Source organism: Antrostomus carolinensis, unplaced genomic scaffold (genome assembly GCF_000700745.2).
Source record: "Antrostomus carolinensis isolate BGI_N321 unplaced genomic scaffold, ASM70074v2 scaffold51705, whole genome shotgun sequence".
Lineage (NCBI taxonomy): Eukaryota > Metazoa > Chordata > Aves > Caprimulgiformes > Caprimulgidae > Antrostomus > Antrostomus carolinensis.
The window spans coordinates 47-26,626 of NW_010319415.1; the positions used below are offsets into that span (position 1 = coordinate 47).

General features: G+C 46.4%; 2 protein-coding genes across 2 annotated transcripts; one reads left to right on the forward strand and one right to left on the reverse strand.

The window, feature by feature from the left end:
- Nucleotides 1-208: 208 nt before the first annotated feature.
- CCDC191 (coiled-coil domain containing 191) lies at nucleotides 209-15,273 on the forward strand. The gene is made up of 14 exons (XM_010169226.1): nucleotides 209-329; nucleotides 871-1,049; nucleotides 1,544-1,767; nucleotides 2,563-2,713; nucleotides 4,149-4,339; nucleotides 5,117-5,366; nucleotides 6,729-7,198; nucleotides 7,718-7,812; nucleotides 8,814-8,896; nucleotides 10,305-10,406; nucleotides 11,562-11,705; nucleotides 12,880-13,032; nucleotides 13,379-13,533; nucleotides 15,013-15,273. Exons 1-14 carry the CDS (start codon nucleotides 227-229, stop codon nucleotides 15,143-15,145), a joined length of 2,433 nt encoding a protein of 810 aa, XP_010167528.1. The 5' UTR covers nucleotides 209-226; the 3' UTR covers nucleotides 15,146-15,273.
- An 8,400-nt stretch (nucleotides 15,274-23,673) lies between these two features.
- On the reverse strand, nucleotides 23,674-26,576 carry ZDHHC23 (zDHHC palmitoyltransferase 23; the record flags this gene model as incomplete). The annotated part of the gene is made up of 3 exons (XM_010169227.1): nucleotides 23,674-24,230; nucleotides 25,074-25,241; nucleotides 25,966-26,576. Coding segments are annotated over 3 exons (1,047 nt in total), but the record flags the coding sequence as incomplete, so codon positions are not given.
- Nucleotides 26,577-26,580: the final 4 nt, after the last annotated feature.

Consider the following 26,580-nt stretch of genomic DNA (forward strand, 5'->3'; position numbering starts at 1 on the left):
GCCACCTTCTCTTCCTGTTGTTCTATAGATCCAGAAGATGAGAACAGAACTATTATCTGTATTCCATTTTCTGTTGCAGATCAGCTTTCAGTCATTTTAGACAGCTTTTCCAGCCTGCGATATCACTATCCCAGAGACAGAATCTTGCTAGTTTACACTTACCCATATATTTTTTAAGTCATCAGTCTCTTTCCTCATGATAGCCCGAGAGCTGATCAGTAACTGGATGAAGTCCAAACTGCAGCTGGAGGTGACAAGCAATGGAGAAGAGGAAGCTGTCCTCCTGGAAAAGCCTTCTGCAGCCCCTCTGAAGTATAAGCGGTTTGATGGTGAGAGCACAGCGAAGCAGTTCCAAGCTTCCTTTCTGAGGATGTGCTGGGGAAGGGAGCCAGGCCTCACAGCTTGTCAGACTGAGAGGTAAAAGGTGTTTCGAGGCCAGGATAGCGGGCTTGGTAGAAACAAGATTAGAGGTGATGACTTTTCTCCCCCAGCTCTTAGAGCAGCTCGCTGTGGGGCTGCACAAATGCACCACATAAACATTCGATGTCTCCCTTTGTAAAAGAGAAATTTTATTTCTTTTGTGTATGGGTGTTTGTGAGGCCTGTCAAATTTATACAGCCATTTCAGATGCTAAGAGGCAAAGCACTAAAAAAATGGATGAAATGTTGTTACTGCTCTAGCGTGTTCAATGGGAGACTGATTAAGACTCTTTGGGGATAAATGGAGTGCAGTCAGTGTGTCCGCTTTCATCAGCAATGCATTCACAGTCCAGGAAAGTGATCCTTTTAATTATGTTAGGCTTTGTGATCTGAGACAGAGGGGTTTATTCGTTTCAGACTAGCCTGAGATAATCTGAATTCCTCATTTCAGACTTGTGCGGCTATCTGGAATACGAATTGGAAAGTTCTTCTGTCCAAGAATACCTACAGCATCTTTTGCAGAGTGAAGTTGTGAACTGTGGGATAGTGGAAGACCTTAGACTTGAAGATATCAAGGAAAAACAAAAACTTGTAGATCCACGAATAATCATGGAGCTCAGACACAAGCAGGTGAGCAGGCAAGGCAGCACAGTTGAAAGGAATAAGACAGAGGATTATAGGATTAGAGTAAATGCTCAGTGATACTTCCCCAGTATTCTCTCCCAGCCTGCAGTAATCTCTGATTTAGAGGCAGATACCCAAGGATACTCTGCCACAGTTTAGCTGAAACATTACTGTGTTTCTGTGTGCACATCAGCCATTGACAGTAGCTTGCACGGTCAGCTTGCACTACACCTGCTCGGGTTTTCCCTCTTTCCAAAGATTGACAGGAAAAGCCACCATGGCAGCCAGCTCTGAGTTTGCTGGCATCAAGTAATACCGGTTTAACCTCACTCTCTTGAATGGTCTGAGAGCAGAACCAGTCCAGTCAGTGCCAGCTACGGAGAGGGTCGCTTCCTTCATGTGAAAGGTGGATTTTGACCCACCCTGTCAGTGTACAATGAACCTCAAATTCTTCAGCCTTTGACATCTGCTTTGACTTTTGCTGGTTTCCTCCTTCCCAGGTGAAAGAAAACCGAATGAGGCGTCAGAAGGCATTAGAGCTTCTGAGGCAAGAAAAGTCCCTGAAGAAATCAGTTCTGTCTGAGGCCAAGCTCCAAGCACAGAAGGAAGACAGAAGGAAGGCCCTGAAGGCCAAGAAGGAGGAGCAGGAGATCCAGAGGGAAATGGTGAAGCTGCGAAAGGAAATGGCTGGGAAGAGGCACATCATGACAGAAGCGTGGAGAACGTAAGAGGGAGAGGGGGCCATGGGAAGAACCATATGTAGAACACTTACCAGCTCCTTTTGCTAAATGTGAGAGGAGTGGTGGTCCCAAAGGAAACATCTGCTATTCCTGTCTTCCAGCTCTCCCCAAACCTTTTATTCCTTTGTTACCAACGTCAATGGCAGAGTTTATCATTAGTGGGAGGATGGGCTAAAGACACTGTTAGCCTCCCCTCAGCCATTACCAGTATGTACACTGAATCACAAAGTTGGAGCGTGCTTGCACCACCGTGCATTCTTTCCATCACCTCTGTGGCCACATCCAGCCCTGTTAGCATCTAATGCAGCATGAAAGCCAGTACACACACATACACACACACACACAAAAAAAAAAGTCTGTGTTGAAAGTCTAGCACTTACAATGCTTCCTCTGCTCGAGAGGATAAAGAACATTCTTGTCTCAGAATTCTGCAGAGACATAGTTTTTGCTTCTGCTAAGCTTGGATTGTCACAGAGATGTGACTTGCAGGGATGCCATTTATTTACTTAGCCAGCCCTGAGATCCTAAATCTTCTAATGCGATTTTCTGAAATCTTACTATTTTCTTCTGCCTGGTATAATTTGGAAATGCTCCAGACTGTTTAATCTCTGGCACCCCAAACCATGACAGAGGCTGTTTTCTAAGAAGGCTGAGTTAAATAATCAGCAACTTTCTAAGCTGTAGAGATAATTCTCTTAGGATTGGTCAAAAAGAAAGTGAAATTTGTGCTGCAGTACTTTCCTCATTATATTAGATCTGTACGTTTGTTCACTTTCCAGGGAGGGGAAGAGACAAGAAAGAAGTCAGAAGCTGTCTGTGCAGGAGGTTACCGTATCACCACCCCTGGTCCTGAAGAAAGAAGAGCAAGAAGAGGAGAAACAGAGAAAGGCTCAGGAACTCTTGCGCAGGATTCACACCAATAAGCAGAGAGTGAGCATCACCCTTCTTTATCTGAGACTCTGAGCTACCTATCCTCAGCTATCATTTGCATATTGTTATTCTGTGATCCACAGTAATGGGTTCTTCAAGGGTCCACTCCCACTGGGTACAGTAGGATATTCTGTGCTACTGCAACAGCTCTTGAGGCAAATGTGCAGACTTCAATAATTTCTAGCAGAAACCTTTTCCTTTTACCCTCATTATTCTGATACCATGGTCATCTCTGGGTTAAACACATAGTTGTGTCAAATACTTGCAATTAAAGAGCAATCTTTTTGTACTGAATAATTTTATATGGGCAGTCTTAGCAACGGGAATAAATTTCCCTGAGTACAGGTATGAATGCCATCCATCATGTAATGTTTTTAATTAATAGAGCAGTCATCATCATTACTGTCTACTTATCTACATCTAGATGTTTTTTTTAATAGAAGAATCCCATAGCTTTTATATGGTGATTCTCCTCCTGGCTCACTTCATCTGCCCGACTGCTGGATTTGAGTTTGGCTACTGTTTGGCAGTACACAACCTCTCTCCAGCACAATTGAAGCTATGAAGATAAGCCTGAATGAAACCACAGAACAATTTAGGGCTGGCTTAATGTGAGAAGCCACAGCTTAGCTGAGCTAAGCAATAGTGACACTTTGACTATTTTCCTAAAGCAGAAAGAAGCAGCTAATGCATTGACATTTTGTCCTTTCTGTAAGTCTCCATTTGGAGATTTCAGTGAGTGAGAGGAATGCAATTAAAACACGGCATGATAGCAAAAGGGGAACAGCCGAGTTGACTGACTTGGAGGATCAAAATGAACAGTGTCTGCAGTGACAGGGCTAGAATTATGGGGTAGATTAGATAGCAAATTGCTGTTCTGTACAATGTAAATCACTCCCAGGGGCAGCAAGTCTCATTACACAATAGGGGAAAGGTTTGGCTTCCTACTGGAACAAGGGCAGGCTTAGGTTGTGTCATAAATTCACGCTAGGAAGTGTCTAGATTTTTGTCTCAGTTAAAAAAAAGAACAAGCAAGTGGTCCATGGAGATATTTGTGAACTGTTCTCCACAGAAGTGTTCTGACTTGTAGCATCTTAGACATTTTCTAGATTTTGAAACGTCTTTCCTGTCTCTATAAATTCTACGTTCCTCACCCATTTTATTCCTTTACACTTAGTGAACTAAGTGTATTTCACTCAAAAGCATAGAGCCCCATGACATGATCTTTCTTGTCCCTTTCTGATTTTTGTAGAAGACCTGCATATGCTCTGTGTTATTTATTTTTTTTTTTTTACTGTCAAGATAATTGTTGAAAGTGGGGATTCTAAAAAGTATCTCAAAAAGGAAAGTCAGCTAAGGGGGAAGGTGGAGAGGATCAGCATTTGTGTGACAGGTTGTATCTTGCTCATTGGTTTTCTGAAACTCTCCCATGCAGTGCATGCAACGACATTTCTCTGCTTGGCTGAAAGTCATTCTGGAGCACAGAATTAAAATGAGAAAAGCCAGAGCCCTTGCTGATTGGAGATGCCAACTGAAGGCCCTGCGAGCCTGGAGAAACTATACTTGGGCCCAGAAAGTAGAGCAGGAGACACAGCAATTGGAAGTTCATCTCCAAGATCAAAACAGGTAGTGACCCCTACACTGTGGAATTCCTCCTATTGCAGCAGTACTTGGGCAGTGCAGTGATCAGGGACTGTAAAAGGGACTTGCCACTGAGCCAGCAGGAGGAAATCTGTAGCTTTTTAGGAAAATTGCTGCATTGCCTGCAGTCTGCCAGAGGCATTGTGGCACAAATGAAAAGGAGGACAGAGATAAACATGAGTTGTATCACTTTCCAACAAGCCTGCGTCTCACTCTCTCTGTAGGTATCTTTCCTGGAAATCTCACCCTGGCTGGCTCTGGACCCCAGAGAATGGGAAGTGCCATATTTATTCCAGATTAATGTAGTTATTTCCTATTTCAGTAGTAGTATAGCAGAGATAATTTTGGCCAGTGCCTTATTAAGGAGGCTGTTAGATGAATTCCCTATCAGCCAGAGAAAATTTTGCTCTTGCAGATGTCTGGCAGGCTGTATGGTGAGGCACTGCTGCTTCCCCCTGTGCAGCTGGCAAGGGAACAGGATACCTCTTTTGCACCTATCCTACAGCCTGAGGATGACACAGGAAATTACAAAATGTGAAAGAGGGAAACTTAGTTCAAAATAGTGGACATCCTTTGTGCCCTCCCTCTCCTCCTTGGAGAAACTCTGTACAGCTTTGAAGGGCCTTAGTTAGGTGACAAAAAGACTTGAGAAGTTATGGGGCCTTGTGCCATGGCACAGACTGCTGTACTTGATGCACTTGTTTCAGGTGGGCCTGGTCAGAAGCTTCATTCCTATCATAACACGAGTGCTTTCTCATTCAGGAAAAACCACCTCTCCACGGAGCATAACCAGCGACGGCTTTTGCGCTGCTGCTTTCTGGCGTGGCAGCGCTGGAGCCGAGCAGAGATAGAAAAGCGAGACCTGCAGATCAAGAGGGAGGAGATGAAGAGAAAGATGGCACAGCTGCTGGAGGCAGTGTCACTGGGGAAGGGTGGTCTGGACAGGCCACTGGAGGTTAACAAGTCTGGGACAGCAGAAGTTAACCATCATCAAGATTTGCAGCAAAACAAGGTACATCCTTCCCATGTAGTTTTGTCTATTGACATCTCAGTACTTTTAACAAAGTACTTCCTTTATGCAATCTGAAACAAAGTACATTGTCCCAGAGGGAGGCTTCTTTCCCATGGTGACCCCCAAATACCTGCCTGCAACTGTTCAGGAGAGAAGTCTTTAAAAATCAGAGGCAAATGCGAAGGACAATAGATGAGTTTTAAAAATAATCTCCAACACTGACAGAGGACAACCCTTCATGTACTGAGTCGCAATGAGCATCCCACCCCCAGATCACTTTTGCTGAGAGATTAGTTGCATCTTTGATGCCTGCTTAGACTTGAAAAGAGTAACACTTGACTGCATGACAAGAGATTTTGTCATGCCACTGCAGATCTCTGGCTTTTAAGCGTTTCCACTTAGAAGTTGTCACTGCCTATTTCAGGATAATGCACATCACAAGGAGGTAGGAGAGGAGAATCAGAGGTTGCTTCCTTACATTGTCATTTGTCAGGTCAGAGCCTGCCCTTCCTTGCTGTCTATAAAACCTGTACCACAGCAGTATTCCCTTCCCAGCATGAGAGCTCACACACACATATTACAGGTCAAGCTTTTCGTTTGCTTAAGTGTCAGCACAAGTTGATTTACTAATGTGCTTATATCATCCTAGTAGGCCCATAATTTTCTTCTAATGCACTGGTAAAATTTGTGCTGGAAGGATGGGACTGAATTTGGGGTTTGACCTAGGAATCAGAAAGCAGACCTTACATCTGATGCCTCTTCAGAGAAAGACCACGTGTCAGAAAAGGTGCAGCCTCATTCCCCACTGTGCATCAGTTTCATGGTAATATTTATCAATGATGGAGAAGAGGCATGAGGAATCAGCACCTTGTAGACTTCTCTTCTATCTGAGAAGGGACTGTCCAGTAGATCAGCCATGTAGATCACTTCAGCAGCTATTCTATCCTTCTTTCTCTGAGCAATCAGTGGGGACAACACAATCCAAAAGGGAGTGTGCTAATCCCTGGGGGGTGAGCTAACCCCTGAGAAGTTAGCTGTCCTGAGCTGTGCTCCCTAACAAAATAGTTAGGATATATTCCTGCCAGAGCTCTTGCCTGACCAGAATTTCTTGCTCCCAATGAAATGGCACATAGCTCCTTAACAGTTCTTTCCCACAGCCTCCTGTCTTGTGCATAACAGTGTCCCTCTGCCCTGGCTAGGAACTGGATAAAGACTGCATAGCTGAGATTACCCTACTTCTCAGGCATCTCCCTAGATTTGCATTAAAGAAACACTTCCTATGTAGGAAGGGCAGAAGAGTGCCTGGGTTTAATCAATGCCAAATTTTCCTAATTTCCTTTTTTTTTTTCTCCCCCTCCATAGCCAACTGAAACTTGCCTCATACAGAAAAAACCTGACCAGACCAGAGATCACTCTTGTTGGGATGCTGTTCACACACCTCATTCCTACAGAAAACCCAAATTTGCTTGGGAGATGACCCTAAAACATGCAGCCCCAAGTGCCCAGGAACAGGCTGTGCACAGGAATCAAACAGCCACGCTCCCCCAGCAGTTCCAGGCATCTGGTCCAAAGACAGCTCCTGCTTATGGTAGCCGTTTCGAGCACCGTCATGCCTTCCAGCAACGTCTGATTGAGGAGCAGAGGCAGCAGCTTCAGAAACAGCAAGAGCTGATCCTTGAACTGCAGGAAAATCAGAGGCTGAGCAGAGCTAAGGAAGAGGCAGCACAAGCCACGGCTGTAACTCAGCTGCTTAACAACTCTGCTTCAGAAACCAGGGAGGAAAAACTGAAGAGGGAAGAACAATCCAGATGCAAGAATACAACCTATGTGAGGTATATGCCATCAATAAAGCAGTCTCAGTTAGTCAGCATGTCTCACTCCTACTCAAGTTGAGCCAAAATTTGCCAGGCACACTTCAGTCACACTAGTGCTGTCTCCTCTTCCTCTCACCTGTGACTTAGCCTCAGGGGTGGTATCAGGCTGGACACAGTTTTCCATCCTTCTCCCATTTTGCAATGGCTTGACACTATGTGATCCATACAGGATCCACTTAGAAAGAGCAACACTACAGTGTCACACATGGTAGCAGCAGGGATTTACTTAGGAAAAAAGAGAGTGTGTTGTCCTTGGTATTTCAGAACCTGCAGCAGCCCTGGGTACTCAGCTCCTTTGCAAAGATGCATCATTAATCCCATTTCAAGCAGAAGGAGGGTGTATCAGGGATTCAGAATGAAAATGCAGCACAATAGAGAATAGAAAGTACAAGGCCTGTTTCTCAACCATAGGTGGTGGGTGCGAGACATGATTTGACCACGTTCATTGATGAATTTCTTTACTCTTTCCTTTCGTAGTCTACCTGTTTCTCATGGGTCAAAAAACACAAGGGCAGTGATGCAAGGCAAGAGGCCTTCCAGCCAGCTGACCTCAGCTCATCCCATACTGAAAGGTACTGTTCTAGATAGCAGAGACATTCCAGACCACTTTTCTCAACAGCTTGTCTAGAAACTTTCTCTTTTTTCACCTCAGCCTTGCCGGTTGATGACATGCACATAAAACTCAGCACTCTCTTTCCCAGCCTTACCAGCACTGTGAGAGGGTGAGCTGTTTTCATGCCTAAGTCAGGCAACTGTAATACCTTGGCCACTGCAAGCCCCTCAAGTCCATGCTTAGTACTCTGTAGCAGTTACCAATAGACTAATAGAATTACTAAGGTTGGAAAAGACCTCAAAGATCAAGTCCACCATCAACCCAACACCAACATGCCCACTAAACCACGCCCCTAACACTTGTGATTGTTTCTAGTGTGACAAGACTCAGAGAGTGAAGCTCTACAGGGTATTTTGCTGTCAGCCTTATTCCCTTTATTGTGCATCCAAGTAACACTTAAACTGAGGAGTCATTTTCATCTAACTTTGACAGAGGTATTGAGATTTCAAAGGGAATTAAGTGCCTACCCAAGGTTTTGCGAGATAACAGTAGGTAGGCTAGGGAAGGAGCTCCAGATCCCTGCCTGCTGTGATGTATCTCCCCTTCTCTGGCTACACTGGAACAGCATATACACGTTAAACATGCAGCACAGCCTTTTCATGCAGTAAATTAAGATCAGGTTCTTTTATATCCCTAGGTCATGTTCTTCTGTATCAACTGGGGGGTGGTCACAGTCTGCATGAAAGGTTGCCTGGAATATGACTCATGGCTGTGACTGTCACCCAAGGAGGGTGGAGTGAATCTAATTGGGGTGGTCCTGGGTCATCTCATAAATGTTTATGTTTTCCTTGCTCATGACTGCCAGCCATAAGAGGCAGCAGAAAACAAGTCCCTTTGTGCTGGTATTGAGAGGTCAACAGAAGCCTGGCAGTAGAGTGAAGGGGTCATCCTTGTTCACCAAATTTCTGCCATTATCCTATAGCTCATTTCCACCAAGCCTTATGTCCTCTGCTTCTGTAGCTATGGAGGAGAGAGCAGCTCAGCGGGCAGAACGGAGGAGGAAACTAGAGGAAGCCAAACAAAGAAGAGAAGAGGAAAAATTGGTAAGGGAAGTGGAAAATTAAATAAAATCTCTCATGCACCATTCCAGTTACAAGAAATGCTGTTTTAACCCCAGAGTCAGGGACCAAGAAAAGACCTTTTATCCAAAACAGGAGTTTTACAGCTTGTGAGAAAGCAGGTGTCCGGCACACATCAGAAGAAGCAGTTATTGCTGCGTTTGCATACGGTGACAGCACTAGCCCTGCCATATCACAGGCAGATGCTTCATGTTGATGCAGTTGCAGTTCTAAAAGCAGCCTCCCTTACCACCCCCCCAACACTTCTTTCACACCTGCCCTGTGAGTGAAACTTATCCTTGCCAAGGATGGGAAGGGTGGAGATGCACTTGATTGGACCTGGCAACAGTGGCTTTCTCCTCCCTTTCCTGCCTGGTCCACATGCAGCTTGAAGATGTGCAGTTTCACCCAGTAAAAATCCTGCATCTTTCTAGCAAATCTCTGCTGAAGAGACAAGATACTGACAATGTTTGCATAGTTAATACACAAATTCTGTGGTATACATCCAACAGAGGAGCCTTCTTAGCTTCAGGGCATTAAGCTGTTACTGAAAACATTGATAGTAAGTTGCATTAGGATTAGAAAGGTCAGAACTGGGGTCCTAAAACAACCAGCATTTCTTCCTCCTCCAAGGAAATGAGATACACTTATATATGCAGGAGGCTGAAACAAGCTTTAGGGAAGACTTTAACCACAGAGTGGACAGACAAGCATCAGGTTGGGTTTCCTCAGCTGCAGTTGCCATGACTATAGAGATCAGGAAGTGCAGTCATAGTAATCATGCATTATGGTTGGTGTGGGGTTTGGGCCTTTAATGCATACATGAAGAGCAACAGCTTTGTGAAATGGCACTGGAGTGGGGTTTGCAAGGGGAGTAGATAAACATTCAGAGAAGGATATTGTGCCAAGTATGACCAGTACTGAAGTAAAACAACTTCTTTGATCTTCATTGTTTGGGGAAAGAAATGTCTGGGTGCCTGTAATGCTGCTTTGCATGTAGAAGTAAAACTTCAGAGCAGAGCCCAGGGATTCAGAACTGACTTCAGCAATCAGGTTATCAATCAATAACTGGGTGTGTGGTTTAAATTTTTTTAGAGGAAGAGTGGGCAAATACTATAACTTAAAACAAAGATAGACATATATAGATAGATAGATAGTAGAAAGATATATATGTATAGGTAGTAGAAAGAACAGTCCCTCTTTTCCTCTCCCTTCCACAGTTCATTGTCCAGCAAAAACCATGTCTAGCATGTGACAAAGTCTGCTTCCTTCTGAAGTTTCAGGTGCTCATCAATACTAGAGGAATACTGGGAGAGCTTAGAGGTGTGTGCTCTCTGAAGAGGTCACATGTGCCAAATTAAATTTTACTTTTTTCTGTTTTCTCCATTTCAAGGCCCAGATGAAAGCTGAAGAGGAAGCACGACAGAAGAAGGAGGCCGAGGAGAAGGAAGCTCAGAAGGAAAAACGACGGGAGGAGAGAAGGCAGCAGAAGCTGGTGACCAAACACCTCACCTGTTCTCCACCTTTAGCAGGGATAGGGAAGAACCACCATTATCCATTACCACTCAGTCAGCAGCCAGAGTAATGTGAACTGAAGGTCTTCATTAGTAGAGCAGAGTTCCACAGCACAGCACCCACTATAGATTCATCACCTTCCTCCCTCTTGGCAGTGTTAGGGGAAGGGCTGTGGACCAAAGGTGCTATGAAGTATATACTGTCTCTGTCTCATCAGCAGGACTGAAGGTCCCAGCTGGTGGACATTCACTGCTGAGGTACAGCCACATAAGCCCCTGCAGTGGCAGCACGTTCAGCCTGCTCTCAGTCTGCTCCTTCCACTTGTATACCCCTCCAGCTCACACAGTGGTACCAGTCACAAACACGATTTGAAAGTAAACAAACCTGACAGATGATTCAAGGGCAACTTTCCACCTGAATAGAAGCATCCTCTCCTTGGAGCTGGCCTAGGATAAACCCACTTCATTATTGGTACTTGGAAATGAGCTGTCCTAATAACCCAAATAGCACATTTGAAATCCTACAGGAATTTGACCTACAACTACTGTCCTACTTGGATTGAGTGTTTTAGGATGTTTGGCCTTCATCCCCGAGTCTCAATCAAAAGTAGTATTGTAAGTTACATGATACCCAATTCCTCCGCTACTGCCTAGGCAAGACTAAGTGGTAGGGTCCATGCATAAACTCACAATCATTTTTGGCCATGTTTTCAATCTGTTTTTATAAACCTACAAATCTGCCCTCCTTGAGCTCACCAAAGCACCCCTCCCCACACTGATGAAGGCCCATCAAAAGGAGGTTCCTGCTCTGTCAGCACTGCTGGTAGCCACAGATTATATGTCTACTACAGTAGCACCAAACTGCAGTGCTGAAGGAAGGCCACATGCTGATGCATGGCCCAAGGAAGTGTCCAGAAATACCACCATCTTCCATGAGAATTTTCAAGACAGTTTGTTCCGCTTTCTACCACAGGTTCTAGTACATGGGGCCATGTCTGGTCTGCACTGCTAAAAATGATTCAGATCCATATTTCCTGTCAGGTCAGGACATCCAGCTCCAATATGACAATCTGTTGTCATTGCTTAACATTCTCTTCATCCAGAATGAATTAAAACTCCTGCTCTTTGTATTGTAGAAAGAGCTGGAGAAGCAGAGGAGGCTGGAGAAAGAGCAGCAGCTCCAGAAAAAGGCCAGAGATCACTATGAGAAGGTCCTGCTTAGAAAGCTGGGAATGGTGCCATGGAAAAGGCTGAGGGAGCAAGCCAAGGAAAACCTGGTGGTAAGTGCTGAGGACAAAAGAAAGGACTGGTGCCATGGGAGGAAGGGAAAAAGAATGGATGCAGCACTTAGCAGAAACTTTAATAGGTTCTTAAGCCAGGTAGAGATGGAAAAAGCAAAAATCCTCCCTGCACACCTTGCCCTATACTAGTTTTTTTTAATCAGCCCATCTGACAGTAATGAAAGGTCACCAAAGCCCCACAAGAGTGATATTCTCATTTATAGCTGATGAGACAGGAACCAAAAGGGCAGAGAAAGAAACAAATTTCAGTCTAATGAGAAGTCATCTTTTGTTAGCCTCCACTTGTCTGCACTACTAACTGCCACATGATTTGATGCCAGTAACACAGTGGGAGTTAGTTTAGCACGGTACAGCCAAAAAAATAAACTGAAGTTATATGACATGAGCCTGTCACTTCTCTTGCTCCACAGCAAAGCTTATCAGTGAGACACCGCCAAGCTGCTGTAGTTAAAGTAAACCCCAGCCCATCACTAGAGCATTCCCCCTCTGTGGAGTTGCTGCTGGTGCACTGTTGGCCACTGCTAGGAGGTAGGACACCACAAGTGATAATCCAGCGATCGTTCTAGACTGACCTTATTTTCAGTGCAGAGCAGCAGGTGGTAGGTTCTGAGACCTTGACACGTAAATATTGCTAATGAAACATAAAAAACTGAGTTGGCATGTCTTATCAGGGGTGGACTAGTAACACACAACCATATCCTGAAGATTTAGCCAGAGCCAAGCTGGCAGTCTTCTATTTCAAGTCACTGGAACTGCAGCTCCTTACGGTGCTTGACCAAATGCACGTAGGCCTCCAGCTGGGAAGAAGCAGAGGGACAGCAGCTGCTCCACAAGTCCACCCTGCTGGGCAGTATTACAGACGGGGTTGGACTAAACTGTTACAGGCCATGCCTCTGCTCCATTCACAATGACTTCAACTGAACATCTTAATTCAAAATTATATTCTCTAGAAGTGACACACCAGGGTCCTGGTAGAGAGACTGGTCTTGTTCCTTATGCTGACCCTTCTTTGTGGGAACCTGTCCTATAAGTCAGACATCTGTGTTTTGGGGGCCCCAAAAAGCTGAGGTGGTTTTCTAGTGTACCCAGTGTTTCTGTAGCTTTATGTTTACAAAGTCACTAGTCCAAGTAACTAGCTGCTGTCTCTGCTCAGGTGGCAGAAAGGCACCACTGCTTGGGCCTGCAGAGGAAATACCTGATGACTTGGCTCCAGCATACCCAGGAGAGGATCACAGAGAAGGTGTCTCGGGCTGAGGACTTCTATTCCCATATGTTGCTGAGACGGGGCTTTAGGAACTGGCTAAAGGTTTGCCTGCACCACAGTGGAGAAATGATACCAAGCGAGCTAGCTGCTGCCACACTGTTCCCTCACCTCACACCCCTGTGGCCCAACCTCTGCTGAGATACACCGAGTATCATTCCCTTCTTCAGAGACCTTCTTTCAGCTGTCCACCATTCTCCACCCAGGACACTCATACATACTGCTCCTCCACCTTTGCACTCTCTCACCCTGCTCCCTGCTGATTTTCCTCCTCTCCTGTTCCCATTACCCTTCACTGCCACAGTCTCAGCAGTGCTCTGTTTCTGCTTATTGGGCTGGGGGTTGGCAGAAAGAAGCCATTCTCACCTTTTTCTCTGTCCTCCTTCCCTAGTACAACGATTATCTCTCTGCTCTGGAGGAGAGAGCGAGCACCCTCCATGCAGCCTGCCTCAAGAGGAAGTATTTCTGGGCATGGTTTGATCTGATCATGGAGGAAAAAAGTATCTTATGGGAGAAGCTGAAGATTGCTACTGAACACAGTAACAAGTAAGTGCACTCCCTTGCCAGCAGTTCTTTTTACTTTGCTTTAAGATACCCTCCAGATTATTTTAGTGACTACTTTTGACAGGTCAATTATCTGCTCCCCAAGAACATGTGAAACAGGTTCTGGTATTGTGCTTCTGTGATATGCACAGACACCATCAGCAGAGGTCTATGGTAAGAATTTTCTATGCAGCCTGGAAAAGGAAATTGTACCCTTCACAGGACTTTTAAATCTGCTGAAGGAGAACACAGTGAAAATGGCTAAGTAGCTGAAACTTTCTAAGCTGATTAGCAGATCTGGCCATGCAGCTTCTGCTAAAAGCTGCCTTAGGAAAATCTCTAAGTACAATTACAGCAAGCCAAATGATTGTGCAGGAATTACACTGTATTGTTTTGTCCACAGCAGATTATTTAGTTCACAAATCCAAAGTTGATCAACTAGAAACCCTACTTAAAGAATATTTCATTTTATGCCATCGTCAACCTGACTTGGCAGTAAGAACTACAGCAGACAGTTCTACTGATCATGACTGGAGCTGGACACACCCAGTTCACTCCTTGTCCCATAACTGCATTAGCTCTGCATTTTAACAGGAGGAAAAAACTATTGTCAAAGTTCAGTAGAAAACAGAAGCATGTTCACCTGCCTCACCATGAAAGCATGTCAGCTGCAGGCAGTCATGAATAGGCTGTGCCTGTGCACAGCCCAAACAGGATCCGCAGAACCTTGGAGGAGGAATTAAATTCACCTCTTGTGTGGGAAAGCAAACCTGTTCTGGCTTGTGTGTCAGTACGATCAGGACAGCACATAATTTAACCCAACAAGTCCGCAAATTGCAGGAACCAGGGAAAATTCAAACCCACAAAGAGACTGGATTCATTCTACACATGACCCCATATTAGGAGCATAATCACTTGTCATTCCACATTACCTCTTCCCTCACGGACTGGCAAAAGCAGTTCAGACCTTGACATAGCAAACTATGCTTTAGGCAGGACTGTTGCTCCCCATTTCCCATGTGGGAACCCATTTCAAGGCATCTTTGGTGGGGTGATGAAGGTCAGGTAAGAATTGGAGCCCAGCTACCTGCGCTCCCGAGCGGTTGGTCTGGACCCGCATTTTTCCTGAAGAAACTGCTTTCAGAGACCCTGTTTATTTTTCAAGAAACATCTTTCATCTTCAGAGTGCTAAGCAAACACCAGCTAATGAATCCTGTCAGAGGGAAGAGCAAAATTCTTGGGGGAGAGGAATAGAGAAGGGCAATGTGTTATTTTTCCCTGGGATGACTGACATATTAATGGAGTGGTCTGCATTTAGATGTTTAACATGTCACAGCCCTGACTAGCAGCAGAAAGGAAAAATCCCACAGGTATTTCAGAGGAGTTCCCCCCTCAAATAGAAGTAACCTTTGGATTACCTGTTATGTTACACACACACCTGCATGTTGTCACTTTGTTCTTTGTGTCCCCAATTTCTTTAAGGAGACTGATGCTGAATGCATTCAAGGTGTGGAGGCAGTACCCATTGCTGGTGAAAAAAGAAAGAGAGAGGGAGGAAAGGAGAAATCAGCTACGCAGGAGAGTAGCTGAAATCCTCCCTGACTTCCAAACATGACAGAAGAGAATCAAAGGCGACTGGGAAACAGGACAGAATGACTGATTCTCTTCAGTGCTCTCTTCCTACCAACTGAAACAAATCCAGGGGGAAGTCCTGCCCAGTGCAAAGGGTCTTGCAGCCAAAGGAAGCTCCCTGTGGCCACTGCTGTTGTAAACCAGGCATATACAGAGACTTACCCAACGGTTTCACTTTGCACTTCAGGGGGTTATTCCCCACAAGGTCCTCCTTGTGTGAAGTCTCCATAGGGGTGTCTTGGCTGGTGGCAGTGAGGCCTAGGTAGCCACAGCCTAGTTCAGCACAGAGCTGAACTGCACCTGGTTTTCCTTAAGCAGTAACCTGGTGCTTTTCTGTTGCCAGTACTCTGTAGAGTGACACAGCTTGACCACTACTGCAAACTTGGCCACCCAAAGAGTTTCTAGCTAACTGTGCCAGGAAGGGGGAGAGGGAAGAGCTATTTATGCAAATCCTACTTGCCAACAGTCCAGACCACAGCATCGCATATGGACAATCTAAAACCTGGATTCTTTTTCAAGGGACTGCCTAGTTTGCAGCACTGGCCAGCTCACAAGCACAGTGCTTTGATTTTGGTGGGAAGAAGTGATTCCAAGTTCATGAGCTTCCCTTTTCTTGTCATTTAAACATTTTCCAAGCTGGTTAACTGTAGTATTTAAGGATGTATTGTGCAAGTCTGTCTGGGCCTTTTCACTTGATCTGCACTTCAAAAAAAACCCCAAAATCCCCAGAAAAAGGCAGACTATATTTTTATATAAGCTAAAGCTGACATGATTAAAATGAAAGTTTCTTATCACTGTTTAACAGCATTACCCTATCTGCATGGTGCTGCAGGTTAAGGTATAGTATGAATTGTCTTAGCAACAGCATAAGGCAGGAATCTGGAATCACTTCGCCCTCCCAACAGGACAGGCAAAGTTCTCCATGAAAGCATCTGACAGTACAGGGGGTACTCGGATAACACCAGGAAGATGGTTTACTGTTACCCATTGTATTGGATAATTTTTAAATCCTGTATATGCATTGAAAGTTTTCAATAAACCCAAACCTGAACTGAGCACAACTGAGTTGTTGGTGCCAATGTGTTAGAAGCTGACTGAAGTCTAGGGTCAGGGACCTGGACCAGCGCTGAGCACTGCTGATGTGATGAAGGGGTACAGGGCAGGTCAGGTTCCCAGGCGCAGCAGCGGGCTCCAAAGTGTTGGCATCAGGAGTTTGTCCATGTGGAGAGCTCACAGGGATATGGTCAGAGAGCCTCTCTGCCCACACAAGTCAGGCTGCTGAGCAGACTCTCAAGTGCAGGTCTGCAGACAACTGTCGCTCCCAGGTTACCTCGCAGAGCCATCCTCTCCAACACGTGAGCATTTACCATCTCCCACAGGCTGATCACAGACCCGACCACCCGCCGGTCAGATGAGCACATATCCAAGCACAGGGAGCTGAAGGTGCCTGCGTGGAGTGTGGGCGAGTACAGACCATCTGGCTGCATTAAAGGCAGATTGTGAGAGGAAGAGACAAGCTGAGAGAGGGCTGAATAACTCGTCTTGCAGGGAAAAACGGGCACTGCAGATGGGTGGTGGCTTTGGCAGAGGACTGAGCCAAAGGGGTAGGGAAGAGCAGAGCCAGGGGCTGAGCTACCAGACTACTGCCCCAGTGCAGGCAGCAGCCACGCTTGATGTTAATAGCAGCAAGCTGTGGCAGCACCACAGCAGCAATTGGCTCTCTTTCAGTACACCCTCTCCTTGGAAGCCTCTCCCATGTAGTGCCTAACGAGCTCCTGGAACACCTCCAAACCAGCCCTTATGCTCCTGTGTTACCAGTGGCCTTTTCCTAAGCTAACTTCCTCCTTACCGGGGCCTGGCAACAAGCGCAGCAGGGAAAGTCTCCAGCCCACCCTCCATCTGGATTCACGGCATAAAGAGGAGAGCGAGCCAGAGGACGAAAGGCGAGGATGCAAGGGCTTTCTCAGATAGAGAGAAGGTAGCATTACAGCCAGACACAGGACAACACCACAGCTGTCCGGGGAGTAGCAGGAGTACGGAACAGTAGAGTGGAGGAGCCCACAGCCTGGTCTTGAGCCAGAGCAACAGGCTGAGCAGGTGTTGAATCTACATCTCTCACAGCTAAGAGGGTGCCATAAAGCACTGGCCACTCAGGGGTGCTCCCCAACACACCAGCTTACTGAACTGCAGATTCTTTCCTCAGCAATGCCACACTTGCACATTCTGTCCACAAGGTCCACAGCTCCCACTCACTATCCATAAGGCTGCTTAAGTGGAGCATAACTCCCCGCAAAGAACTTGAAGTACAGTCAACACTTTCTTTAGAAGCTGGCCTTTGTCTCCAATACTTGCACCTTCTAGGGTTTTCATCTATTCTAAGTAGCTTTGAAAGAGATTCTCCTGGTAAACTGCTCTTTAGCTGGACAGTTCCAACAGCAAAAAGCTGAAAGAAGATCCAGGAGGAGCTGTGCTTTGACACCCCTGTGCCCTTGCTTACTGCTAATCCAATGCCTAACACAGAGCTAAAGCCTCAGCTGGATCCTACTGAGGGACAAGGATGACATTCAGGGATCAGGTACATTCATAGTGAATATGGTCTGAATCATGGGAGATAAGAAGCCCCTCAACTTCCCCATTCAATCCACATCTGGCTGAAACAACTCATACGTCCTTGGCAGAAGCAAGGCTGTGCCCAATTACCTTGTTGAGAGACTGCACAGGACACCCCATGGCATGATATTAGTGTTTTGCAAATTAAAGCCCCAGCACACAGTTCCTAGCAGGAGGGTGACAAGAGCTTGTCAGACCAAGGAAACAGCTTCAGCCTGCAGCTGTGCCGGAGCATCTCTCCTGCTGTAGCACTTGGTTAGATGCAGATGTCAATGCTTTAGTGCTGGTCAACAGCCCACACTCTCACAGCTCAGGCACACTCCTGCCTGTCAGCTCCTCGCTTTTCTCAGCAAGAGAGGGAGGTGGCTGCACAGTTAGACTTTCCTTCTCCTGCATGGGGAGGGGACCAGGAGTTTCACTTTGGTACAACAGCAAACACAGAACCCTGAAATGCTTGCAAACCCCCCTTCTCCCCACTACCATCCCCTGCTGACACCTGCCCTCCAGAGTTTTTACATGCTTTCCCAAAAACCTTGACCGCAGAAGTATCTTCTTCTTGGTAAATCTGGACAACAGTATCTTCAAAGTCCCCCAGGACCAGCTCAAATTGGATTTGAAACAGTGCCTGAAGTATTAAAAATATTCCTCTGCTCCCCCAGGCAAACAAGTCTGTCACTGGGCACAGCAGTTAGCCTGGGAAGGGTCTCGGAACCACTGGAGCCTGATCCACAGCTCCCATCTTTGCAGACCCGTTACGCGTATGAACACCAGCCGCAGTAGCGCACCTTGACCTTCCCCAGCACGTGAACTGCCACTCCAGATGTGCTCCTGCTGTGTGGGGACAACACAAGACACAAGGGGAGAAAAAAAAAAAAAGCTGGGGACAGACAGTAGTCTCGTGCATCTCCATCATCAGCAATGGAGTTAGTGAAACTGGTGGCTGCTGGGGTGTGCAAGTCTGACACTCTTCTGCACGTACCACTCTCACCGAACTACAAACCTGGTTCACTGCTAGTGTGAGATCCTTGTTGTCAGCGAGTACAAAGTAATCTTCAAAGAGAAACAGCTGAACAGCAGAGAGAAGCGCCACCCAGGCAAATCAAAGCAGAGCTCTGGGAACAATCAAAGGCACCTGTGATTCTACTCATCAAAAGTCACCTTGCCTTTCAGCAGTCATCCCAAGATACCAACAGGATCAAAGGCTACATCTCTTCCCACTATCTGCACAGAGAATATGCATGACATTTCCAAACATGGCTTAGAAGAGAGTTTAAAAGAAGAAATTGTTCCTTTTGGGGGTTCTGGATGTATTGCGTGGGCAAGTGTAGGAGGAAAGGCAAGACACTGGACAAAAAGGCTAGAAACCTGATCAGATACAAACACTCAGTATCTGATAATGGATTGCTCTTGGGATGCAAGATCCCGGACCAAATCCCCACCATGACAGAATATCCCTAGTTTCCAGGGTGGTGAGAACTGACAAAGAGGTCTCTCTCTATTCCCAACACCAACAAACCCAAAGGTCAACTTTCACAGAACTAGAAGAACACTTGGTTTCCAAAGCTGCTTCTTAGCCTGCTGCTACCTTATTCCCAAGTCCAGCTCACAGCCAAGTAGCCATGAGATAACATGAGCAGCTTTTGGTCATTTGAGCCGGCTGAGTGTGTTGGCATAAATCAACAGACCACTCCACAGATAATTTCTAATAATTTATTTTGATTCATAATTGCATCCATTTGGAAACACTGAGTATGATGCAAAATGGACACAAACACACACACACCCTAATCCTTTCAACACAGCTCACAAATATGTTTCAACAAGTTTCTTCCTAAAGCTTAGGGTGGAAAAAAACCACCAACCCACCCCCCCCAAAACCCCGCAAACCCACACCACAAAACACTCCACTCTCCAAAGTAGACAGTTCTTCCAGAACCCATCATTCTTCACATTATCATTAGAGGAGCTCTGTGAAGACAAGACTTTGGGAGGCTGAATTCCCGCATTTCATCAAGCACCTCACCTGTCTGCAGAAAGATTTTTGCTGTACAAACATCCCAACAGTGGAAGAAAATCTAAGGAAACACTGTAGAGTTCTTCACTTGAAAGCAATACAGGAAAACACATCCATAATCACACACGCTTCCTGCCCTAATGAGGCAATATACATTCATATAGAAGGAAAAAACAAAGCACATTATTAAGACATCAGGCAGTGAGGCAGTATCCATTTTATCTTCAGAAGAAATTTTACAGCAAATGGTTTCATTAAGACACTTGAAAGCAACCTACTTTGAAGAAAAAAAAAAAAGCACCATCATAGCATGAAGGCTGAAATGTGATTAGGAGCCACAGGCAGCACCAACTCAGGCTCACCAGTGACTTTTGTCATTTGAGGACAAGTTAAACGGAGAAACAGTCGATGTGGGGACCCATGACTTGCCTACAAAAAAGCACGACTTAGGACAAGACAGTTAAAGAGTGCCAAGCCACCATTTACAGGGTGTATCTAATGCTGCACAGGTTTTAGTACAGTCACCAAACAGGAGGGTGTTAGCGTTTGGACACAGAGGGTTTAACACTACAACAGCAGCAACATCAGAAGCCTGGCCCCTTAAGAGCTGCCCTGGTCTGCAGAATTCCACGCTAAATTTGAAACAACAAATGCCTCACTAAAAGGTCATAGTTAAAGCAGGATAAACTAATTTCCAAGTCTGTGTAGAGAAACATCAAGGCTAGATATTACCAAAATCCTTCCTCTTCTCACCAGTTCTGGGTCCTTTCTTCTTACACCAGGAAAACTTTTCAAGGGCCAGCAGGCTACTGCTCTCTGCACTGCCAGCTACGTGCACACAGTTTTATAGATGAGACACAGGTGAGTCCTTGCTTCAAAGCCACACAAACACAACCCAGAAGTCACCTCTCAAATACAGCCTGCTCCCACATACTCCAACACCCAGGCAACACAGATCTAGGCAGCTGCCAACACAGTGAGCCAGAGGTCTGACTCTTTATACCTAGGTTTTAACACTTTGTTACCAGCATGGCTCAGGAAGAAAATACTCAGGAGATAAATTGTCCTTTAGTGTCCAAGAGATCACAACAGCCTGCCCTCGCTGTAAGTGCAAAAGGGAGCACTACCCTTCAATGGCTTCTGGCCAGTTCTCAGGGCTATTAAAAGGAGAGCTCCAAAGTATGCATCTGAAGCTCCAAACACTTCCACCCTTTTAAATAGTAACATATCGTGCTACTTTATGCTATCTCCCAAGGCATTCACAAGGTAAATCCTCTCAGGAAGAAGCCAGGATGGTAAACAAAAGCCATGTCCTTCAAGAAAAAGTCACCATTGCTATATAGATTACAGCCACTTGGAGTTCCAGCTCACTGGGGAGTCAGCACTGCATTCTCCTCCTACAAAAACACAGCCTGGCAACCATTTTAGTGTCCTGACTGGTCCCAGTTCCCTCTAGAGTGAGTGGAAAAACAAAATTTACTTTAGCACGTTACCCCCACTATATTGGGGTGGGCTTGAGCAAGGTATGGAACAGTTACAGCAGTCCAAGGTCCTCTGTTCCTAATCTGCACTCCGAAGCCCACACTGCCTGGGAGAACACTACTGAGAGAGCCTCAGTGTAAGCAGTTCAGATGAAATCTCCCACCCCAGAGCTCACTAAAAGACAAGGGACAAGGCTACCCTGACACACAGGATGCAAAATAGTAACCAGTCTCTGCCCGTGGGACAAAGTGAGCACAACAGGGTCATGCACTGCCAGGGAAATGATCTGCGATCTGCTCTGCTTTCCCCCAGCCAGGAGTAGCAGGACTCTGAGAAACCACTTACCTCAAACCTGTAAATGCTCCCAGAGCTCGTTCAGCTCTTGGGCACATGATTGATTTCTGCCCTTGTAACTCACAGGGACAGAGAGCTGGGCTGCCTCCACTGCAGGGTGGGTTTTGGTTTTTTTTGTTAGCCCAGGAGGTCCTTCTGCCTTAATCTTCCCAAGCACCAGCAGGATGAACTATGAGAAGATCACAAACCTGCTAACCCACAACATCCCTGTCTCCAGAGTTGCCAAGCTTCAGTTCATCTCAGCAGGCACCACAAAATGCCTACGCGCCATGGAAACGTTTATAGACAACTCATGTGGAGGCGAGGTCTTTGTGTGAATTAAACTCCTAGGTCAGGCTCCAGCTCCAAACAGTCAGAAAGTCATACTTGGCTGCCAGAGGAACAGTTAGCACGTTGCAGCTGAGAACCTTTTTCTTCACATTAGGGTCAGGGAAGTGCTCAGAAATCTCTTAGTGTGTTCAGTGAGAGGCAGGAAGCAAGAGAGGTGTCCCCTTCACCCCCGTATAAAGGATTGCTCACTGCATGAAAAGGGGGAAGAGGAAATAAGCAACACTGAGTAAGTCAGTACCTCTTTCTGCACAGCCACATTCCAAGTGCAGCTGCTCCTCAATTATCTGCTGGCTACAGAAAGTGCCAGTTGAGGAAACCAAACAGTGCAAAGAGGGACGCGGTTTTCACCTTAAACTGGGACATGTAATGAGGAGCGCGCACGCTAAATACAGCGGGGATCTCAAGGGACACTCCTAACCCTGCTACCATCCATCCCTTCTTCAGAGATAACGCACAGTGAATTCACATCACTCAGACAACATCCCCCAGCTGCCTGCCACACAACCAGAGTCAGGGGTAGGTGTGATCCGTGCACGCTGCACACGCATCTAAAAATATCAGTAGCTTGGACAAGGCTCTTCCCTCTGATTCTGCTTCTCAGGCCCAACCCATAACCCTTGTGCCATGGTCCCAGGCTTTTCCAGCCAGACCTTTCATATTATTATTGCAGGGCCAACAACATAAACAAACAAAGGGTTTAAAACAAAAAGCAACAGAAAAAACTGCACTCACAAAAACCAGAAACCATCACTACCAAAACCTTGTGATTTCAGCTGAAGCTCAAGTCTGGGCAATAGTAGAGCTGCAGGCTGCTGAGGACCAGGTGACGTTCTTCCAGAACTCATTTAACATATTCATTCACCTGCCAGCGCAGGTCACCTACCCCAAAAGCAGCAGCTCCACATCCTCTCCATCTCCCTACATAATGCAGGGGCTGTTCCTCAGCTTCCTGGCTTGAGAAAACAGATCTACAGTCAGGCAGCTCCACCGTGACAGGGTTGAGAGCAGACAGGATCACTGTTATTAGCAACACAACCAATCAAGATGCTACCTACCAAAAATGCTGTTAGTAGAACTGTCTTCTCTCCCACAAGACTCCCTTCTCCCATAGAGAGAGGGAGAAAGGTAGTTTCCATAAAGCAACACTAACATCAGAGAGCACTCATTGTTTTCCCCTCAGAGTCCCCTGTTAGGTGCTGCTTTGAAACATGTTCTTTCTTGGTATACCTGCTGTCTTATGTCACAATCCATAGTAAGAGCAGAAACACTTGGAGGGAGATGAGCCTTCAAACCAACACAGACCCAGCCTACAGAAAGAACGACAAGACTGAAGACGACAGTGCCTTCTCACCCAGTCAGACAGATGGAGATGGAATAACAACTTTAAGGGTCAAGAACTGAAGATCTTACAAAGCCCTAAGGGTATGTTGCTCACAAAGGCACTTAATACAAGCGTGTATACAGCTGGGTGGAATAGAAGATAGGAAAAAAACCAAATGGAGCAGAGAGGAGGGAGCTGCTCAGTGACTGCCTTAGCCAAAGAGCTTGGCTTCTACAGTGGTCCATCTGTTATCTGTATCACAAGTTCACCCTCCTGAGATCTCTGAAATGTCGCACGTAGGTACGAGCCAGGGATTCCTTAACCTTTGCTGGAACCAGCACACACTCTGAAGTCCAACAGCGAGTTCCTCTTGATGCCAGGGTTCACACCTAACGTTAAACTCAAAACCTTGTGCTCTTCTTTCTGCCGAGCTGAGCTGCATAAAGCTTCCCACAGTGGAAAGCAGCAGGCTCCTTCTCTCCAGGTTTGTTTCTTGCTGCTTTCCTGCATCCTATTGCTGGCTGACAGCACGTGAAGAACCATCCTGCCTGGGAAAGCCTCCGACGTTGTCAGTGATGGGATAGGCAGCCCATACACTGATGCAAAGGAAGGGTGTGGGAGGAGGGAGTCCTAGTGGAAGGGGTGGTTCCCCTGCTAAAGAAAGTCAGTCATTTGCAGAAAGAAGCGTGTCACACGATGTCTTCAGCAGAGCGCTGTGGAGGAGAAGACCCCAGGCTCAAGAAATGTCCCCAGTTGCATAGGAAACCCCTGTTATACTGGCCAGTGTCTATCACTAACCCACCCAGGAGCCTGCGCCCAGTGTTGTCCCGCAGAGCCAGCCGAGCTTCCCTCTCGGTCACGTTGTAGCTGATGTTCAACAGCTGGATAAGGAGGATGTATCCCATGCCAGCTGTTACAATGGCACAGTACCACACACAGGTGAACGACAGAGCGGAGCTGGCAGCAGGGAAAAAGATGGGAAGGAAGCCATTTAGTTTTGGAGCAGCTGCTTTAGAGTGACTTTCCCTGGTAATCACTATCCTTTCAAATCCCTGTCTACATCTGCCACGGTGATCTCACTTTGCTGCTTTCATCAGATAATCCTTAAAGGCTTTCTCAAAATTAAAGCTTCAGGGCTTACTTAATGAGAGCTTTTAGCACTACCAGAGCTACTCTTGCACGCTGCTAGCACACCACCTAGCCCTTTAGTCTTACCTTTATAAAGGTACACGGCCCTTTTTTAAGGACACAATGATGCTCACACTTGATCGATGATGAAATGGAGCACAGAAGGAGGCAGAGTCACTTGTGCTAGTGGACTCTGTCCATCAGTGGCAGTGGCAGACTCTGAACTCATGTCCAATGCTTCTCACCACCCTGCCCCACCAGACCAGGCATAAACACTGTCTGTTCTAAGCAGATAACTCGGAGGGACAGTCACTAGATAAATAGTGAGGGATGAGAGAAAGAGACAGCACACAGATTCCAGGCTGTCAGACCTGCAACTAGTGGCAAACATACCTAAGGGTATATGTGTACTGTGTAGGACACAAGAAATAAAGATTTCAAAGCCCAGCTCCTCCAACAACTCTTTCCAAATAAATGGTGAGCTCCCTCCAAGTCTCAGGCTCCCACAAAAAGCAGTGATGCATTCCTGCTTTCAAGAGCTTTTTAGGGAGCACTTTTTGGTCAGGTTTGACAGCCAACAGCACTGGCCTAGAGCACAGAATGAGGAACAGGAGCTAAGCTGCTTGACCAAGCCTGCTCCCACCCCAGCTCTCTCCCAGACAGATGTCTCACCTGTAGTCAGAATAGGCCCCAGGGCAGTAGAACAACGCCACAAACGGAGTTCGGCCCCTACAGACGGTGTGCAGGGTCAACGTAATCCCGTACACAGAGGTGAGCATGAAGAAGGAGAGTGCAAGGATGAACGCTTGGTGGTTCTGCTCCCCTACACAGCTGTTAATCCTCCAAAGGAAAGAAGAGATTAATTTGCTTACAAAGAAAAGAAACTGGCTTCTCTTTCCTCCTCCCTCCCCCAGCTGTCAGAGAAGCTAATTTCCAAGGTGCTTCTATTTGACACAGGCTAAGAACCTTGAAACGCATTCAAAGAAGCTTCATAGCTTTTCATAGGAAGGTCATAGGCACAAGGCAATAGACCAGTAGGGTAATGGTGATAGATTCTTTGCCTCAAACTTTTAGCAAGCATAGGATCCTTGGCTGAGACACACCTATACCCTACTGCTCCCTGGTTCCAGTACTGCGTGCACACAGGCAGCTTCAGGTTCCCTTGCCCCAGGAGAGCACTGGTGGGAGTTAACTGCAGGACTGCTAGTACTCCACAGACTAAGTAAAAAAATAATTTAAAAAAGGCAAAAAATCTCCAAACCAACCAACCAACCAACCAAAAAAAAACCCCACAAGATGGAAACCAGTAGAGAACCAAAGGCAGTTCTGAAATAGGATGCAGAAGTTACAAGCTATCAGGTCAACCTGCTTACAATAAAGTTTAAATAAAATGGTAAATTTGTATTTACTGCTTTAAAGCATGTCACCAGGTCTTGCACATACCAAAAGCAACCTCATTTAACAGGGACTGTGAAAAGAGAAGCTAACTTCAAAAGGTGGGGAAGAGAGAGAGAGAGAGACAGAGAACACACGCACGTAGCCTCAGCAGTAGTGCATGACCTACCAGACACAGTGATGGTCCAGTCTCCTCACACACCTGCCACAAAGCCGGCAGTGGCCTGCTCGGGCTGGTCTGACCAGCTGGCATTTAGAGCACCAGTCCCTCTTCACACCTTCGGGCTCCTCAGACGACATCCTGGAATAGCCTTTGGCCTCCCCGTTCACAGCACGGCCGCTGGCAGTGCCCGAGGCGGTGACGCCATGGAACCCGTTGGAGTTCCCTCTGACGCTACTCTTGTTGGGCAAACCCTGGTGTGATGACTTCTCACTGCTTGCCGGGATGGGAAGGTAGCCAGGGTCTTTCTTGGCTCGAGACAGGGCTGCAAGCATAAGAATTAACCCGCAAGTGAGAGCCACCACTTGGGAATACCCGACGTGGCCTCGTGGAACCACCTCCTGAAGAAACACATAGTACATGTAGCCCAAGGAGAAGAGCCCCAGGCTCAGGAAGAAGAGAGTCCGTTCCTTCCTCCGGTGGGTGAGGTAGTAGTACCAGAGCAGCACCACGGGCAGAGAGGTCAGGATGACGAGCCCCAGCAGGAAGTGCAGAGCGGCAACGTGGAGGAAGACGGGCAGCAGGAGGAGAGGCGGCACCAGGCTCAGGTTAATCTTCACGGCC

Bases quoted from the DNA above. Each gene is read 5' to 3' on its own strand.
- CCDC191 (XM_010169226.1), top strand. From the start codon at position 227: ATGAAGTCCAAACTGCAGCTGGAGGTGACAAGCAATGGAGAAGAGGAA. The intron at 1,050-1,543 runs GTGAGCAGGCAA...CCTCCTTCCCAG, and splicing joins TGGAGCTCAGACACAAGCAG to GTGAAAGAAAACCGAATGAG. The intron at 1,768-2,562 runs GTAAGAGGGAGA...TTCACTTTCCAG, and splicing joins ATGACAGAAGCGTGGAGAAC to GGAGGGGAAGAGACAAGAAA.